The sequence below is a fragment of the Melospiza georgiana genome, chromosome 10, assembly GCF_028018845.1.
Source record: "Melospiza georgiana isolate bMelGeo1 chromosome 10, bMelGeo1.pri, whole genome shotgun sequence".
Taxonomy (NCBI): Eukaryota; Metazoa; Chordata; class Aves; order Passeriformes; family Passerellidae; genus Melospiza; species Melospiza georgiana.
In genome coordinates, this window is record NC_080439.1 from 19,072,932 (window position 1) to 19,090,803 (window position 17,872).

Below are 17,872 nucleotides of genomic sequence, written 5' to 3' on the forward strand. Positions count from 1 at the left end.
TTTCCCAAGTATCAACTCAAGTAAAAAAGCTGACAGACTCTATTACCCAGATATTAATTTATTAAAAAAAAATTTACTAGGTTAAGAAAAAGAACAGGGGAAAAATAAGCTGAATGTCAAATCACTTTCTGTCCACTATAGCCCTCTACCTCTTATTCATGTGAAACAGTTGCTCAAGCTCTATCTATTCCAGAACTTGTCTTCCTAAAACACTTGACTGCATAAATGGGACATAAAGAGGAAAACATGCAGTAACTGGGTAACTAACTAAAGCCTAACATTGACATTAAGAAGTTGAGAGGGAATATTCCACATGGAATAAAGGCCCTGTTCTCACCAACAGAAACCTATCTTAAAGTGAACCATCAAGCCCATTTCTCAGATTGAGGGTTGGGCTCTTAAAAATATCAATAATGGAAGAATCATAATATACTCACATGAAAAATATTAGAACTGTCTTCATACACACCTACCAAAGATTACTTAGACCCCACAGGATTCTTAAAGTGAGTTTTATAAATTATTATAATTAATTAGAGATTAACTACATTGGGGAAACTCACTTGCTTCCTGCGGGCCAGTTCTTCTTCTTCCCGTCGTTTCCTCTCATCTTCCTGCTGCCTCCTAAGTAGCTCTTCTTGTTGCCTCCGAAGCTCCTCCTGCCTTTTCCTCTCCTCTTCCTCTCGTTTGGCCCTCATTTCCACTTCTCTCCTCTCTTGCTCTAGCTACAATTCACATAAAACTATACTCAGATGCAGGTAACGTATTCCTACACCATTTCTTAGGGCAACTGTGCTGACAATATAGGAACAGCTTAACAGATGAAGCCTCTAGCAGATGTTCTCCCTTAATTGCAATTTTACCTATCAGCTGGCTGCCTACTGAGGTCAGATTCCTGAAACAGTCCAGAACAATTTGGACAATTTCTGTTTGTAACAAACACCAGTTTTCCAGTCAGTCTTTCTACATCAGCTCCTCAAAATACCCTCTGACTTTAGAAGTGAGTATTGAGTTGCTTCGCAGTTATCATAAAACAGTAATTTTCAGGAAATGTACAGAATGATAAAGGTTCAAACTCACAAAAAATTTAGTACTACAGTATATGTAGAATAACCATAGAAAATAGGACTCATGATTCCCCAAACCAATCTGGGTGAAAATCACAAGGATTAGGAGCACAACTACTTGGTCTCAACTCAGGGTTTGGCCTGACAGCTCCTGATGATCGCATTTTAAAACAGGTGGCAAGTGAAGAGGTTTTAATCACAAATGTAGAACACAAACACTATTTCAGGGGTCAGTAGTACCTCCACAGCAATGGTTTCCAAACAGCTGTCCACAAGGATTTCATAACTTGTTTTTATAACCCCTATTCTCTTTAGGGTGTTTTCCATGAAAATCTAGTCAAAATCAACCATTGAAGAGCTCAGTCTTCCATTGGCTCAAGAATCACAATTACATTGCAGAAGAGCAATTCCAACTTCTTACAGTACAAAACAGTTTCTGACCTTTGCAGCCTTGGCCTTCTCGAGCTGCTGTAGTTGTTCTAGAGCTGGTCCCTGAGCTGCAGTATCAATGGGCAGATCCCAGACACTGCTTCCTTCCCAGACTAGACAGTGAAGAAAACAAACATTGACAAGCAAAAATAAGCACATGAACAACACATAACTGAAAGGGGAGAATCTTGCGTATGCTGTTACTACGTTTTAGGAACTAAAATCATGTTAACACTTTTGCTTTAGTCAGTAGAGGGCAACCTTATCCTCCTGGATAACAAGGCCAGTCTGTGACTGAAGGAAGGCTGGGATTCCCCTGAAATTCCACAGAAAAAACAGCTATTCCAGCTCCTCCCACCAGAGCAGAACATCCTTAAAGATCCCTTCACATCCAGACTTCCATAACCACTGGAAAAATTACTATATTTTTCACCGCTCTCAAATGGAACTTCTACTGCCAGGCAAAGTAGGCTAATCCAGTTAAACATCATGATGCAGAAATAATTTCCCTTTGTGTCAAAAAGTGAGGGATCATCTCAAAGATGCTGATTCTTAACATGTGGACTTTTCCCAAGAGACCTGACCCAGGCTAAGCACCTTACCTGTAGGCTGTGAAGCTGACTGAAGTTCCCATATTGAGCCAGTGTCCGGCACTGACACAGACCTTGTGACAGGTGGCATCATGTTCTGTTCAGATATTCTGTAATACCAACAGGAAGAGTCAACACGCCACTTCCAGGGAGAGGAGTGCTCTCAACACGTATGAGATTGAGTAACTTGTAACATACTGCTTTCCTTCCACACCTCTATTCAAAACAAAAATATGATGTGGACAACAGTAGTTGCTTGCAGAGTTCTTGCTGATCTCACCCCTGCTAAGTCAAGGGCTAAGCTACAGTTTTGCATTTGTTGCTTAGAGGCCAGTTTGAGGAACAAGCATCCAGTACTGCAGAACTGGAAAAGCTCCTCGGTGACCAGCACAATGTATCTGTCAGACAGGTACAATTCATCTCCTCATTTCCATAATCACTCTGAGGCAAAGATTACATATATAATGAAGTACTCCATATTCTGAAAATGTTTCCTATTATTCTGAAACATACTTATATTCATTACTATCTTTAACACACATAATCCTAAAATATGAGAAAACTTAACTAGGACAAACAGCTGACACAATGTAATTATTGTTATACATAAACTAGAGCACAGGAAGAACAGAATTCAGCTCAAGTCTGGGCTAGCTCACCTCATCTTCAGGGCCTGGAACTGTTGAAGGAGAATAGCGAGCTGCTGCTGCTGCTGGGATGAGAGGGCTGCCTTCTGCTGCTGAGCCAGCATCTGTGCATACTGTTGTCTTCAAAAGAGAAGCAGATAAATGGTATTTGTTCACTTATGCCCAAGCTGCAGGCAGATTTATGCTCTAAGGACTAATGCCCACTGACATATATAATGTACATACTAAATACTAAAGGAAACCACAGAACAGGAGCTTGGCAAGAATCAAAATACAAGAATATAGCCAGTTGGCTCACATAAGCAGAACCAGACTTCTCTTCGCCCTCAGCTATGTCACCTGGCTATTACTGCCTCATGTTTTTCTTATAAGTTGCGCAACACTACTTCCTTTTTTGTCTAAATTCCATAATTTTAGCTCAAATTAGTCCAGCTCGATCACTGCCCACCTGCAATCAGTCTCTTCCCCAGCATGTCAAGGCATTGCCTAACACAGGAGCAGGCTCTTGCCTCATTCAATCATGAGCTGACCATCAGTATTGAAAAACTATAGTCACGACACATGCTTTCAGGATCCCCTGAAAAAGCAGTTTGACTGCTTTCTTTCCTTCAAGCTTTCAGCAGCTGGCCATAACCGAACAACTGACAGCTTTGGCAATTTCAAACTGCTTTGCCCAGCAGGACCTTTCACTGATCTTCAAAGAGCTGAGCAAGCAGACCAAAGGTAAGTTCCACCTTCTCCATCTCCAGATCCAAAGATGTGTAGCCTTCTCCTGACATCAAAACATCTGAATGTCATTACTAGGACACCTGGGATTCAGGCTGACCCTAACAGCTGACCCTAACCTATAAAGCAAGTCTCACCAAAATCTATGTGTGACACTGGACAGGATTCTGAAAAGTGCCTGAGGCAGATACACTGCCCTAATCCTGTGCACTAGAAACATCTCCAGTGTTTGTGGAAGCAGCTATTGCTGTTGGAGGTGAAGTAGTCCCAGCCCCACTGACTCTCCAGATGACTAAAAACACAGAACAGAAGACAGCCACTGGAAGATCTCTGGGACAAGAACTCTTACTGTATTAGAAGATGCTGATACTGCAGGTGCTGCATTTGGATTAGAGCCAACTCTTGTTGTCTAGTCAGTCGCTCTTGGTCCAGCTCGCCCTGTGTTCAGAGATAAAACATTCTTTTTCAATAACATATATACATAGAGTAGTAGATTGCAAATGCAAGCAATGTAGAAGTTGTATTTTTACCAGAAAAAAAAACAAAAATAGAAAAATACCTAGACATCAAGATTTACAAAGCCTGTGAAATGCACAGCACCTTTATATATCACAGTACCCAGCCTGCCAGCCACACCAAGCATTTTTAAATTACATGTCTGTTCTACTCTTGCAAAAGTAATCTAACACCAAGTTCAGCTCTGGTGCTTGGAACACCTGCAATTCCAAGACAGATTAGATGGCACCTAAATTCAATTCCCACTTGTTAGAGGAATATTTCAATACTGTAACTGTCACATAATTACCAGATGTGGAAGTGGTGCTGGGCCTGGAGTGAAGGGAACCCTGCCCCACATTTTCATGATGTCTCCAAGCGGCTGGAAAGTCTCATCACAGGCTCTCTTCACCAACAGTGACATTGTGAAGTATCCAGCCTGGAACCACTCTGCCATCTCCTGATTACTGAATGGACCTGAAATGACATCAACCAACACACGTTGTGGGGAAAGGGAAGCAAGGCCAGGTTCAGCACGTTGGAAACAAGGAGCTGGCTATGGTCACACAGTGCCCAGCACCAGGCATTGCTGTCTGCCTCACCCACTTGTGGGGACACTGCTCATCCAAGGCTGGAGTGTCCATGCACACCTGCACAGGGGCTACAGCACTGCCCCACAGCCTCAGGAGAAGTGCATGATGGCTTTCACCTTGCCTTGGAGGGAGCCAGGCCAGCTCTGGGGTGAAAGCCAAGCAGCCACCAGGGTGTGGGGCTTGGTGCAGTTAATCCCCCTGCTGTCCTCCAGCAGCACTTACTGCTTCAGGCTCACAGCTTCCACCCTGGAGCTCAGCAGTACCTGCTGCCTGACACTGCTCAAACCACAAGTGCTGCCTTCCCCACTGCACTGCACAGATAATTAAACAATCTTAGCCTGCTTCAACTCCTGCCTTCAAACCAGAGGAATCCTCAGTTGTACACAAGTTTTGCTTCAGGAACTTAGCAGCTAAACAGATTCACCTCAAGTGAACAAGTACATTTTTTAAGATAATGAGGATCAAGTTTCTTTCCTTTGTAAAAATCTACATTTTTCCTTCTCTTTTTTCTAAGAAAGATTTCAGTCATGCCTTTCAAAGGAGCGTTCCTATATTAATTTTACATATTCAAATACATAGAAAACAAGTATAAAAATATTATTTAACCAAGTAAGAACCACATAAATAAGTTCTGCAAGACATCTTCTGAAAAGTAGGAACATTCAGTAACCATTGCCTTCTCTGTAAGGAGCTTCTCTAGAAGGCAATTCCTCCTAGACAATATGAAATCACAAGAGGTTATCCCAAGAAAAGAAAAATTATTTGGAAGTGTTGGCTTCTTGATGTCACATCGAAGTACTTAATCCTACAATAAAAATATTTAGATTGCCACCCACCAATAAACACCAAGCAGTGACTGACATACACTGAGCAAATAAAAGCACTTGATAGTTAACATTCTCTAAACTTAAAAGAGATGAAAAAAACCCTAAAGACGTGCAATTCCTGCAGACAAGAGATTGACACAGAATCCACAAACAACATCCCCACCAATCCTATCTGGTGCTCACAGCTGAGAAGTCATTCCCACTACACAGTGTGAAGTCCAGCAAGGAAGGAATTCACTGTTTAACTGCACTTTTGGGAAGCAGATAAGCAGCTGCTAAACCGAGCCCTAGGACCTCCAAAAGAAATGTACCTTCTGAAAGCAAAGGTGCAAGTTATGAAAGTTAAGAAATATGAAAGGCCTGCTTCCAATCTTACTTACAAAAAAAATTCTTAAGCAAAAACTGAAAGCAGGGAGCGGTTCCTATCTATTAGATGAACTAACAAAGCAGTGGCTGCAAGTGCAATTTAAACTGAGATTCTGCACTGGCTGCTGGAAACCTGACTCCTCTTTGCCCTCGATTCTAAACAAATCACCCTCCTTGACTATTCCAGGTCTTCAGGCTGATTTCAAGGCTTCTTGTGGATTCTTTACAACTACTTGACTGGTCACATTCCTTGTTTGTTTCCACTGTTATCTGGACATCTGAGTAACTAATGGTACGTGAAACAGGTTTTAGTCTAACCGAATTTACAGGAACATGCAGTGATGGCAAACCTCAGCCCTGATAACGCACAGTTCTGGACGTTCAGCCTGCTGAGCTCATGGGGGCAGTGATGGGTCAAACATATTTTCAAAACCTATCTCTAGAATTGTAAATTCCCTGTGCTGCTTTTGTAAAAAGAAGCTTCAGCATCTGTTGGTGGTAATTCTGTGAAGAACTCTAACAATTCTGTGAAACAAAAGAGGAAGTGTAAATGGCACAGACCTACCCTGAATTTCTCCTTGTGGATCTTTGTAGTACCACTTCTGCATGGCTTCATGAAACAGGGGCATAGAGGAACCCTTTGCTCTGTGCTCTTGGATTTTTGCTGCTAGTCTTTCATCATCAAGGGCACTGTCCTGCAGATATGCCACCATTTTTTCTGCTTGCTGCAAGACATCAAAACCAGCAAGAAATACAAAAGTTAGATGAGGGCTTAGAGATTTGGAAATGAGTGTACCAAACACAACCAACCTGGTGCTACCCAGTGCTCCAGAGTGTACCAGGAATGACAGACAGCCCCAGGACAGGAGTGACCGCTACACAAACCTGGAGCTCTGTCTGCCACACTTGTCAGGCAGAATCCTGAGCAAGCACAATTCACCTGCTTACAAAAAGCTTTAGAGCAACTTGCCAAGGAGGTCCCATGCAGTACCACAGAAAAAAAAAACCAGGCATGAGAGCATGAGCACAAAGAAGGTTCTACATCTCAGCAGTCATTACAGTTCCATCAACACACTGTTGTGATTCACTTACAGAATTTTGGTTGGCTTTTTGTTTGATGGTTTGTTTGTCTGGGGATTTTAACAGACATACATAATTTCTCATACAAATCAAAATGCTACTTAACAGTGGTCGTAAGCACTATGGTCTCTAGCTCTTTAAACTGGGTATAGCATAGAAAAATACAACAGCGTGAATTATTTGCAAAAAAAAAAACCAGAGAGAAGCAGCTTTCAGTATACATTGGGGAGTGTAAAGTTTTAGCTGCATTTCTGATTTTATGGGCTTCAAATATTTGCTGCATTCCACATTCCTCCAGTCTCAAGACTGTCAACAACAAAGGAATTAGAGAAATTTTACCTGCTCTAGGTGTTTGAGGCCCTCTTCATCATCTGGATCAGTGGGAATGTTGCCCATGCCTGGAGCAGCTGTGACAGGTGTTTGAACTGGCCGCAGAGCAGGATTTGAATTGGAAACAGGAGGAGAAAGATGAGCAGAAGCAGCTGTGTCTGCAGAAATCTGTGGCAAAGGTTGAGCAAGAGAAGCCAAATCTAAAGAAAAATGTTTAAGTTAGTCCATTATCTTTAATATAAACGACAATTACTTTTAAGAACTTAATGCAGAGAATATTCAACAGCTCAAATTTAGCACCAAAGCAAAATTTTCAGATTTTCCTGAACGTACTGCTTAGAACACAGGTACCCAGCCTCACTTCAAGGAACAGTTTAGTTCTATCAGTGCAGAACTCAGCACATTTGAGCATCTCCCATTTCCTGGCCACACACATTTATCCAGACTACTCTGCTGCACCACAGTGAGGCACATCCACCACAGGCTGATGTTTCTCTGGACTGCATTTCAGTGTGAAGTACCAGTGCACTGCATGCATCTGAGATGGTATATCCAACAAATCCTGTATTTATAGACCAGTTGGTGAATCTGGCTTTCCATCACCAGTGCTTGCCTCTTTTTAGGGGCCAGGATTATTCACAGTGAGTAATGGAAACTTACTAAATTTATCTGTCAGGTTTATTACCTTCCCCTCTGTTGGACATTTTGGCTGACAGTGTATTCTCCACTCGATTCTCTTTATCTTCTGTTTTTTCTGTTCTTTCTGGCACAGACTCTTCCTTCCTTTCAAAAAGATTTGTCTGCAGCGGGTCTGGAGGCTGGGATTTCGGTGGGGTGTCTGACCTGGCAGCTGGAGATGATGCCTGAGCTGCTTCTTCCACTGCTTCTGCAACAAGGCACAGGTCTAAGTAACTGAGTTAACAGAAATTCTACACTGACAGTTGCAGGAGAAGTCCCCCCTACCTGCCACTATTCTTTCTGTTTTCTCCCCCTCCTTCTTGGTCTTTTCATGATCTTTGGCTTCTTCATTGTGGCTCCCTTCAGAATCAGACCTTTCCTCCCCTTCCTCCACAGGCCTGAAGTCCATCTCCTGTTCCTCTGGTATTGGCTCCTTCTGCACTTTCTGCAAAGTCAACGCAATCATCCATAACCCACCTGACATCACAGGACATTTGCACCGAGTGACCCAAGGGGCCCAAAGCAGCTTTTCACCTTTAAAGAGAGAAACGCTCCAGAGGAGTCAAAGGTGCCCATCTCCTCCTCTGCATCCTCCAAGCACCACTCAGGGAGACTGTCCCTGTCGTCGTCCATGCTGCCGCTGCCGCAGCGCACGCGGCGATAGCCCCGCTCGTCGTCTCGGTCCCGGAAATCAAACTCGAACCTCCGCCGTCGCTCCATGTGCTCCCGCCAGCCTGCGGAATGAGGGCCGTCTAAGGCAGGGAAAGGAGCTTTACCACACAGGCCTGGGGCAGTGCTCACACAGTGGGGAAAGGACACTGACAGCAATTCAGAAAGCTGCTACACGGTACAGCCCACCTATGAACAGGCAACTTCAAGGGCAAGGCAAATAAGCAGAAGACTTTCAAATATTGTCTGCTGTATATCCTCACATAATAAACTGTGGAATGAGCATTAAAAACCACGAAAGGCTAAAAAAGCTTGGCTACAAAATTTAGAACAAGCACGAAAATAAGACAAGCAACATTAGTTGCCAACTGAATTTACCAGCCATCATTGATTTAAGTCTTTGTGGCACCTTTACTTGTGTAAGATTTCATGTTTTCCTTCAGGGGCTCTGCAGAAGTCACATCCTGAACAAAACACCCATGTTTTTGCCTCTTGCCTTCAGATATGCTTTTGTACATATACATGAAAAATGGAGTGATAAGTGTTCAAATACCTTTGAAAGGACTGGTCAGTTTCTTGAATAGTCTTTTTAACCATGGAATAGTAAAACTTGGGAACATAAGAAATGGGAGAACATTCCCAATTCATATATAAACTTCATATTCAGAAGACACCATCATTCAGCCAAGCTTCAAATCCCCTGAGTGCAATAATGTTATTTAAGCTGTAAAGAGCTGGCTGCTAAGGAAAACAAATTGGGGGTGAAAGGACTGTACACAGCTTTCCATGAAATACAAGCCATCTCTATCACAAAGGTGCAAAGAAAAACAAAGGCACCTTAGAGCTTTTCATGGTGGCGGTTCTCAACTGGATAAAAAAAGAAGTAAATTCTTTTTTTTTGCTCCAACAATCTGTGCACCAGAATCAGTGCAGCCTCACAGTATCAACTGTCTACCAAAAAAACCCAAACCACAGTAAAGGGAAGAAACGTGGTCCTGTTTCTTGACTGATCAATGTTTCCACACTGACCTTAATACCTTAACTATTAATATTAGCCATGCAAAAATCCACCTTTGTCTCAAAAATACAGGAAATGTAAATCAAACTCTTTCCAGAAAAATTCTGAACTTCCATCTTAAATTTTACCAAGGAAACGCAAATGTTATCCTTTAACAAGGCCTTCACTATTCCCTATGTGCTTATTTGCAAATAATTCCACCAGATAACTTAACCTATGCTTCTAGTTATGCCTCGCAAAGCAAGTAGTATTAAACCATCAAATCAATGTTCTGAGGCAATGTTTTTAATGTTATTAAGGAAAGAGACTGAAGTGTAAGAGGTTGTTGACAACCAGACAGCATTTCTGATGGAGTCCCTGGACAGACAGCTCCTCATTACAAGCAGCCATGTCCATGTCAGGGCTCCCAGCAGGGGAGAGGAGCCTCTATTTGCCCACAGTTCACATGCCAATACCAGGAGTGCAGCTCTTCATAGTGACACCTAGAAATGTGGTTTTTGAAGGTAAATTCTAAGCACTTTGTTAAAGCCCAACTATCTTCAAAGTTCAAATGAAGAACCATTTAGTCTGCTTGCAGAGATTTAGTTACACCACCTTTAACAGCCCCCAGATTTTCAGAGCTATGTGGAGAGTCAAAAAGACATTGGTGTAGCAGACTCATGCCCTTGTTTCTTAGTAACCAAATATGTTTGTAAAAGCCCAGTTAGAATATAGGTCATAATTCAGGTCTGAAATATCAGGCTGCCAAGAGGAGAGATAAACCTGAATTCTTACCTGAAGGTTTTTAGCCAGCAGTTAGGACACAAACACAGCTTTAAGTTCAGCCCCATACTATCACGAGGCAATAGTTACATGCTCAGTATTTAAAGTGAAGAGACAATTTCAAGCTTAATTTATCCCTTGGAACTTATGGTGACATTGTAGGTAAAATCTAGATAGGACTACTGGCTGCTACAGGAAATCCAAGAACACATTAGCTTTATTAATAGCAATTTCTCTCTTTAAAGTTATATTCTCTAACTCAGCAGTGAAATTTTCAATATATACTAAAGAATACTAAATGCTAAACAGAACACTTAAAGGAATAGCACACCTTTTTGAGTATATATTATATATAGACCTAGTTCTTAGCTCAGTTTTGGAGCAAGATTCTCTAATGTACTTTAGTTGCTTCGTGATATTTAAGAAATGCAAGGAAAAACACAAAAAATTCAATTCTAGTTGAATTACAGCACCTGATTCTGAAAGTGGAGTGAATCAAGATGAATTTGAAAAGCCTTTCAAACAAAGCAGCAACTAAAAAATCTTTATATGAAAGTACAGCCTAAGGCCTCTTTCAAATGCTTCTCAGGAAAAAGGCCAATTTGAAGAGCTATTTACACAAAGACACAAAATCGTATCAGAAATTCTTGTTAAGAAAAACTTATTCCTATTCCTTAAGGCTGATTTGGTAACCAAAACCATAAACATCTATAGATCAGCCACTAGTTTTGAGACCACAACAGGTTTGTATTTGTTTCTGACAAAACAGACTTGGCCTTGTATATTTAAAAGGCAATCATTGTGTGAATGCAAGAATTGTAACAACACAGAGGGGGCTTTTAGACATTTATAATTTTAAAACATGGTTAAAAATTTAAAGGAAAAAAAAGAACTTTGAAGCAGCCAGTGAATCTAAATCTGTGATCACACTCTTCTAGCAGTTACTAAAGCCAGTGTTAAGATCCTAGCAGGGAGTACAAAGAGTCAAGCTACAGGAAGGACCAACTAAACAAATGAAAACAGTCCTCTGAAGACATTTCTCTTTTTTTAGCAGGACATATGACTGTACTATTACCTAACACCAGAATAGTATAAAGAAGTAGTTTAAACCATGCCAATTTGATTTAAGCTCATTTAAAAAGCAAAAATGTGATTTAAACCATTTTGATAGTTCTGTGGCTACTACTAATAGGAGAAATCAAATCCAGCTCTGATGAAAGCCAGAACTAGGGCAATACAGCTGTCAACTCAGGCTACCTCAAAACTGGCAACTTTTCTGCAGATTCACATAAGCCTTCAAACAGGCTTTCAATGATAGCTGCTAAAACTAACCTGGTAAAGGAAGTTCAGTTAGTTTCTACTACACTGGAAAATTTATATGACAGAATTGAAATTTTCAAAACTTTCCTCAGAACAACCAAAAAAGTTCAAGACCTGAATGAACTTGTGAACTTTGAGGTCTATGCTTCCTTTGTAGCTAAAGCATGCAGGCTGGTACTTGCAGAACACTCCACTCCTGAGTATCATGCTGCATCATGAGGTAGCTGGCCTGGTGTTGCCTCAACTAGATAACAAGGCAGCAGTGTCTGATCAACAACTATGACCAAACACTGGGGAAAAGAAAATTATATTCTTCAAAATTTGCCTCTAAATAGCAAATATCTGATGATAAATCAAGCCTTGGGCTCATTGCTAAATTTTAGCACAAGAGAGCAGCTGTTTGAGAGCAGAATTATATACAGCTATGAAGAAGGCTCAGAACAGAGGTGATGGTTGCTCCCAACAATAACTGTACTGAAAGTCTGGGAAGTTGAAAAGCAAGACCTGCAAGACCAAATGGGACATTTTTTTATTGAACAGAAGAAATTGTCCACCACAGCTCCAAAAGTGTCCTGTGCTTTCTTTGCTTGCCTATCAAGTTTAGCATGGAGCAAAGGATGCTCAAGCAGGGGGAACTTATCATCCCCTAGAACTACCAGAAAGAAGGTTTAGGTTGGGCATTAGAAGCAATTTCTTCACTGGAAGGGTTGTCAAGCATCAGCATAGATGCCCAGGGAAGTGGTGGAGGCCCTATCCTTGGAGGGATTTAAAAGCCATGTAGATGTGGCACTTAAGGACATGGATTAGTGGTGGCCTTGGCAGTGCTAGGTCAATGGTTGGGCTCAAACAGCTTTAAGGTCTGTTCCAAACTTAACAATTTTACTGTTCTATGAAGATGTAACAGTAGAAAAGCCTAATCCTCTCCTGGTACTCCAGAAGCCTTCTGCAGCCAAAAGATAGCCAAACCCAGGATCCCACACCAGGTACGACTGAATCTTTTCCAAAGAGAAGGGGAAAAATCTGTAATATGTTTCAGTCCTACTACTGGAACACCAAGCTCTGCTTTTGATTTCTCCTGCAATTCCAGCAGTACAATGCTGGAAAGCAAGTGAACAGACTTGCCCTGTCAGGCCTGGGAAGGGGATAGTGAAACCAAAAAGGTACCTGAAATTTATTGAGACAAGATATCCTGTAACTAACTACAAAATGTGTAGAGCAACATATTTTGAGATTTTCCAAGGATGCTTCTTGGCACTGCAAACACATCTGGAAAACTAGAAAGTGGTCAATGACCAGAGTGGTTTAGTGTCAGTGTCACTCTGCAGCATTAGATATGTTGTCTGATGTGGGTGATTTCTATCCCCTTATTGTCACAGCCACAAAGAAATAGTACTATTAAAACCCCTTATTTTACCAGGTACATACACACCTGGAGCACAATACAGACAAGTGCACACCTGGGAAGTAATGTTCTCTTAAGTATGTAAGGATACTGAAGAGGCTAAAAGGAAAACAACAGGCACACAATTTCATGCTAAACATTTCGTGACCAAGAGCCTCACACATGCCAGAACAGTATTCAATGACCAAGACTACATGAACCTATTTTTCCTGAACGTGGCACCTCCCTCTCCTCATGGCCTTTGCCCTCTCTCAGCAAACACAGCTGCATGTTTGGCCAGCTCTGCTCTCACCTGGACTGTGAGGACGCCACCTCTCCCCATCCCTCCGTGACCCAGCCAGTCGCCAGCCTCCATCCTCATCTTCCCCATTCTGCTCCTCCCTGAAGATGCGCCAGTTCTCGCTCTCAGAGCGGATAAATTCGTGTTTCCTCCCTGTGGTCACTGTCCCACCTTCCTCAAAGTTTGGTCTCACTGCAAAGAAAACACAAGGCCAGTGAACATGTGTCCTGTCTTTAGAAACACAAATACAAAAGGGTTGAAATCTTGCTCTCTTGGAGGTAAAAAATGCATCAGAAGTGGTTATAGGAACCTAGGAGAGGAATAGAAATTCAAGAAGGAAACATGACAGAGATTTAAGAAATCCAGGTGCCTATGTACCTTGGGATGGAAAGACACAAAAAAAATCCAGAAGGAAGGAAAGCATATAAGTAACTAGAATATGGATAGGAAAGGCAAAGGAGGAAAAGGCAGTTTAAGAGATGTAAGGAAATGTAACAGAAAGAAGGCAAAAGTGCGCAGAGAAAAAGAATAAACTGCTTTATCATGAGGTGTCTCAAGCTAAATGGGAGCACAGTGTAAGTATTATATAAACCAAACACATTTCGTACTTCTGTAATAAAAAGAAGGTGAGATCTATTTATTTAATCCAACATACAGCAGTCTAACTATTAGGAAACACTGAAAATTTAAAGTAGCATTGAGGAATAAACTGGAAAAAACCTAGCAATGTTAACATTATGCTGTGAATCCATCTTCTGGAGAGTCAAGGTCAGTGCATGAAGGGCTAGTAGCAATTATGCCTGAGCTGAAGGATAAGTCTACCAGAAGTTTAAGAGACAGGTATTGTTTTAGTTCCCGATGTACATTATGTTATATTTAAAACACAACTAAATCCTCAGGTACTTATGAACAGCAATCATGTCAGAAAAGAATTATATAAATATTTTTATGAAAAGATTCCACATTATACACCAAGATGTCCAAGTCATACATCAGTATGCCACGGTTTAACACAGATGCTGCTTTCACTGCTGACTTGCCCTGACAAGGCAGCCCATCATTGAAATAAGTTTCTTCAGCTGTGTAGCACCAGAATTGTCACAGGAACCAGAGTGATGTCATTTCTTCACTGGTACTACTACCCAGTTTTAACCTGAAACTGTGGTGTTATCTATAAAACTAAGTTTTTCAAGTACTAGAGAAAAGTATACTGAATCTTCCTTCTTAAGAGTCCTAAAACCCAAAAATGTAAGATGTTATTTGGTGAAGTCTGTTTGGTATGCCTGCTTTCTTAGACAGGAAAAGCACAAGAAAGTATGATCATGCACAGACTCCAGGGGTGGAAAGAGACATTTTTAAGTGTTTTGTTTAGGAAGCATGAAAGAATGCTTTCCTAGCATCAGGCAATTTTTTCAGTCAATGAAAAAGATGAGGAAACAACGAAGATCTGAAATTCTGTGGCATACCAGATCTCTGTTTAGAACAGGAAAATTCTTCCTGCTAGAGATAGTGCACTCTGGAGGCAGGGAGCACACACTGGCTCTCTACTTTGCATGCACCTTATAGAAAAACTGACATCCCTTCTCTACCAGCTCAAAACATTGGAGGGAAAAAAACCTCTCTCTTTCTCCAGCTCTAATTTTTCTGGAATATCTTCCCCTTATGTTGTTCCTACATGAAGAGCTAAAGCACATTGACTAATTTCAAGTCCAGCACCAGTACCAACAGGCAATGTCAGCTGTGAAGCCAAGTATGACCCAGTTACACCTTTACTTCACTGAAGGGGACATCTGGCTGAAGATCACTTCTGTATTTGCTGGGCTTTGAGAAACAACACAACCTGCAGACTGCATTCTGGGCAGTCTCTGGTAATACTCCAAATGAAACAAAATTGCTGGAGGCACTCAACTCCCTTCATGTGGTACTTGTGATGCTGGCAACTTTTTATCTGGAGTGGATAAATCTTTGCAGATGAAGGTCAGTCACATTCTGAATTCCCGTGCATCATGGAAAAGAAAGGAAAGCCAGGCAGAAAAAATCTAAGTCTGGGAATTTATTAATTTTTTTTAAAATTTTTGGTATCTCAAAAATATCATGCAGACTACAGTAAGAAAAAGTGCAGGGAAGCCTCTCACCATTGCTCCTTGGATGGGCTTCCCATAGTAGAAAAGCAAAGGCAAAGCTGGAAGTAAAACAGAGAGAGGTGCACAGGAGAGAGCTGCAACCCAACAGACATGGGGAGCCTAAGTCCCTGACAACAAGGAAAGTGCCTCATTCTTCCTGAATTTATTTTTAAAATGCTACAAAGAGGAAGACAGATCCATTTTTTTTTCATTTTGCAGCACAAGACATTAGTTTTTTTCTTACTAAAACAGTTCCCAAAAGAAAAAAGTTATTTGAATCACTATTTTGGGACATGAGAAGTAATATTTTTACAGATTTATCTATTATTTTCATCAAAACTCACAGCTCTTACTTGACACTTATTCAGTAACATTAATTTGAGAGATTTTAGACTCTACCCATTAAGGAAAAAAAGTATGTTCTTCCCTAGCATTGTTAAGTTCAGTTGATTCTGGAGACTTCTCTTTAACACAGACACGCTCTCAGCTCACAGGTCCTGTTCCACTCTTCCAAAAACAATTAGGTCACTTAAAGAATATTGTGCAGTCTGCTTTGCCACTGAATATCCAGGTTTTAGCCCCATTGCACATCTCCTCATACTATAAGCAAATCAAGGCCACTCAGGTTCTGTTAGTCCTTAGGACAGCAGATTTTGTTCCCAAGAACAGAACTATCAAAGTCAGGTTTTGTATGTTGAACTTGCAGAAAATGGGGTTTGAAACATATCTCTATCTCTGTAGAGGTTACAAAATATCAAATGTTTGCCAAGATCAGATTCAGCTGGCATCCTGCCCCTCTTCTGATTTTAAATTCTGTGGCATTACAAATGTAGAAATAAAAAAAAATCAAATATAAGGGGTCAGCATTGTATTTATCTGAGCATGGGATCACCTGTAGTTCCAAAACCTTTCCAAACACAGCAGCACTCCAGTGTCACATCAAAGCCTGTTCTGATGCCACATTCAGTGGAATTCAGAGAAAAAATGCAGTGTCTCATTACATACTTCAGTTTTCTGGTTTACTCCAGTTTTCTAGAACATCACAGCAAGCATCAAAGAACAAGGTATGTGTCCAAACAGGTCTGGCATGAGATGATCCTGAAGATTAGACAGACCAGCCAAGAAACCGGTTCTTTACAAACACAAACCAGTCACAGGTTAAGGACCAGAAAAATCAAGCTACCCAAGAAAGACTCTGACAAACTGAATACAGGAATATTCTTACAGATTACATCTAAATTCATAACTTATAAAGTGCCAGCATATTCTATGCAAACCGTTTGTAGATTTGAGAACAATCATTTCAGCTGAAATGACTTAGATCACAGAGTCAGGACTTGGCAATGTTTTAAGGATGAAAGAAACTAAAATGCAATCTATGGTTTTGCCTTGGACTAATTGACTGGACTTCCTGAAGAGAAGGAGCAGTAAAAGGGCACCTCTGTTCAGGCCTGTCACAAAGCCAGCAATGGTGTTTACAGAAAACTTCAGACAGAGCTGAGTGGTATCCAGCCAGAAAAGCCTACAGCTGTGCAACACTGATTTGAAGGGATACTGACTGTGCAGAACAAGACTGGATTTGGGGATGTGGCCCCATGGCAACGTGGTTATGGAGAGCACTTACTAACAGAATGGCAAATGTTCTCCAGGCTGGCAGCCCATGTTTCCTACACCATCCTCACTGTCTGCAGAGAATAAACAGCAAAGCAATGACTGACAGCACTGTTGTTTCCTCTACACAGGGGCAAGAATCAGGAGAGTCTATTAAGTACTTGGACATGCTCTCTTCTCTCTGCTGCCTGCTATGTAATTCCTCAAAAGGAAGATAAAAATAAAAACCTTTGCAATGTTTTTAAAGAAAATGAAGTAACTTTGCCTAAATGTGTAATTGCTTCATTTATTTTACAGAAGAATAAAACAAATGTCCTTAAGATGATGCTTCTAGAGAAAGACTATCTTCTTACTGGAACACTACAGGACATGCTAGAAACACCACAGGAATACAAATACCATCAAGTGACTCCCAGTGACAGATCAGAAGTTCTGAATCCCATTTCTAGCTTCAAATTTTCAATCTCTCTGCATAAAATCTCAATCTCAACAGCAGGTCTCAAAAACATACTATCAAATATAATCCCCTATTTTTTTCACTAAATTGTCCATTATCTACTGTCACCAGTGTGAGTGAGCCAATAGATTCAAAGGAATTAACAAGAGTTCAATTCCATAACACACGTGAAACACACACTGCACCTAATTTCACCTGCTATACAACTGTATAATAATTTCCATCTCATTCAGTTGAATTAGATTAGAAAACCACACCAGTGACCACTCAGCAAATGCTTTCTACAGTTCAGAAGATGGCTTCTAAGAAAATACTGTTTGAAACCAAAATCCTACTTGTGACTAAGTGAGGCTGTCTGCAGTGGAGGGAAGGGTGAAGAGGGAGTCACACCATCCTACAGCC

The 17,872-nt window shown here is 41.0% G+C and overlaps 1 protein-coding gene across 10 annotated transcripts in view; it reads right to left on the reverse strand.

Moving 5' to 3' along the window:
* The window catches only part of GIGYF2 (GRB10 interacting GYF protein 2), a 75,681-nt gene that overhangs the window by 13,400 nt on the left and 44,409 nt on the right, over nt 1-17,872 (reverse strand). For 6 of the 10 annotated variants that reach the window (XM_058030905.1, XM_058030904.1, XM_058030903.1 and 3 more), the window contains 12 exons: nt 13,292-13,471; nt 8,363-8,580; nt 8,114-8,273; nt 7,836-8,036; nt 7,160-7,350; nt 6,306-6,465; nt 4,265-4,431; nt 3,809-3,897; nt 2,746-2,853; nt 2,099-2,196; nt 1,509-1,609; nt 564-725 (listed from right to left, as the gene is read on the reverse strand). In XM_058030905.1, the coding sequence (XP_057886888.1) occupies nt 564-725; nt 1,509-1,609; nt 2,099-2,196; nt 2,746-2,853; nt 3,809-3,897; nt 4,265-4,431; nt 6,306-6,465; nt 7,160-7,350; nt 7,836-8,036; nt 8,114-8,273; nt 8,363-8,580; nt 13,292-13,471 (1,835 nt within the window). The remainder of the gene's footprint in view (nt 1-563; nt 726-1,508; nt 1,610-2,098; nt 2,197-2,745; nt 2,854-3,808; nt 3,898-4,264; nt 4,432-6,305; nt 6,466-7,159; nt 7,351-7,835; nt 8,037-8,113; nt 8,274-8,362; nt 8,581-13,291; nt 13,472-17,872) is intronic. The other 4 variants (XM_058030907.1, XM_058030909.1, XM_058030906.1 and 1 more) reach the window with 3 other exon arrangements.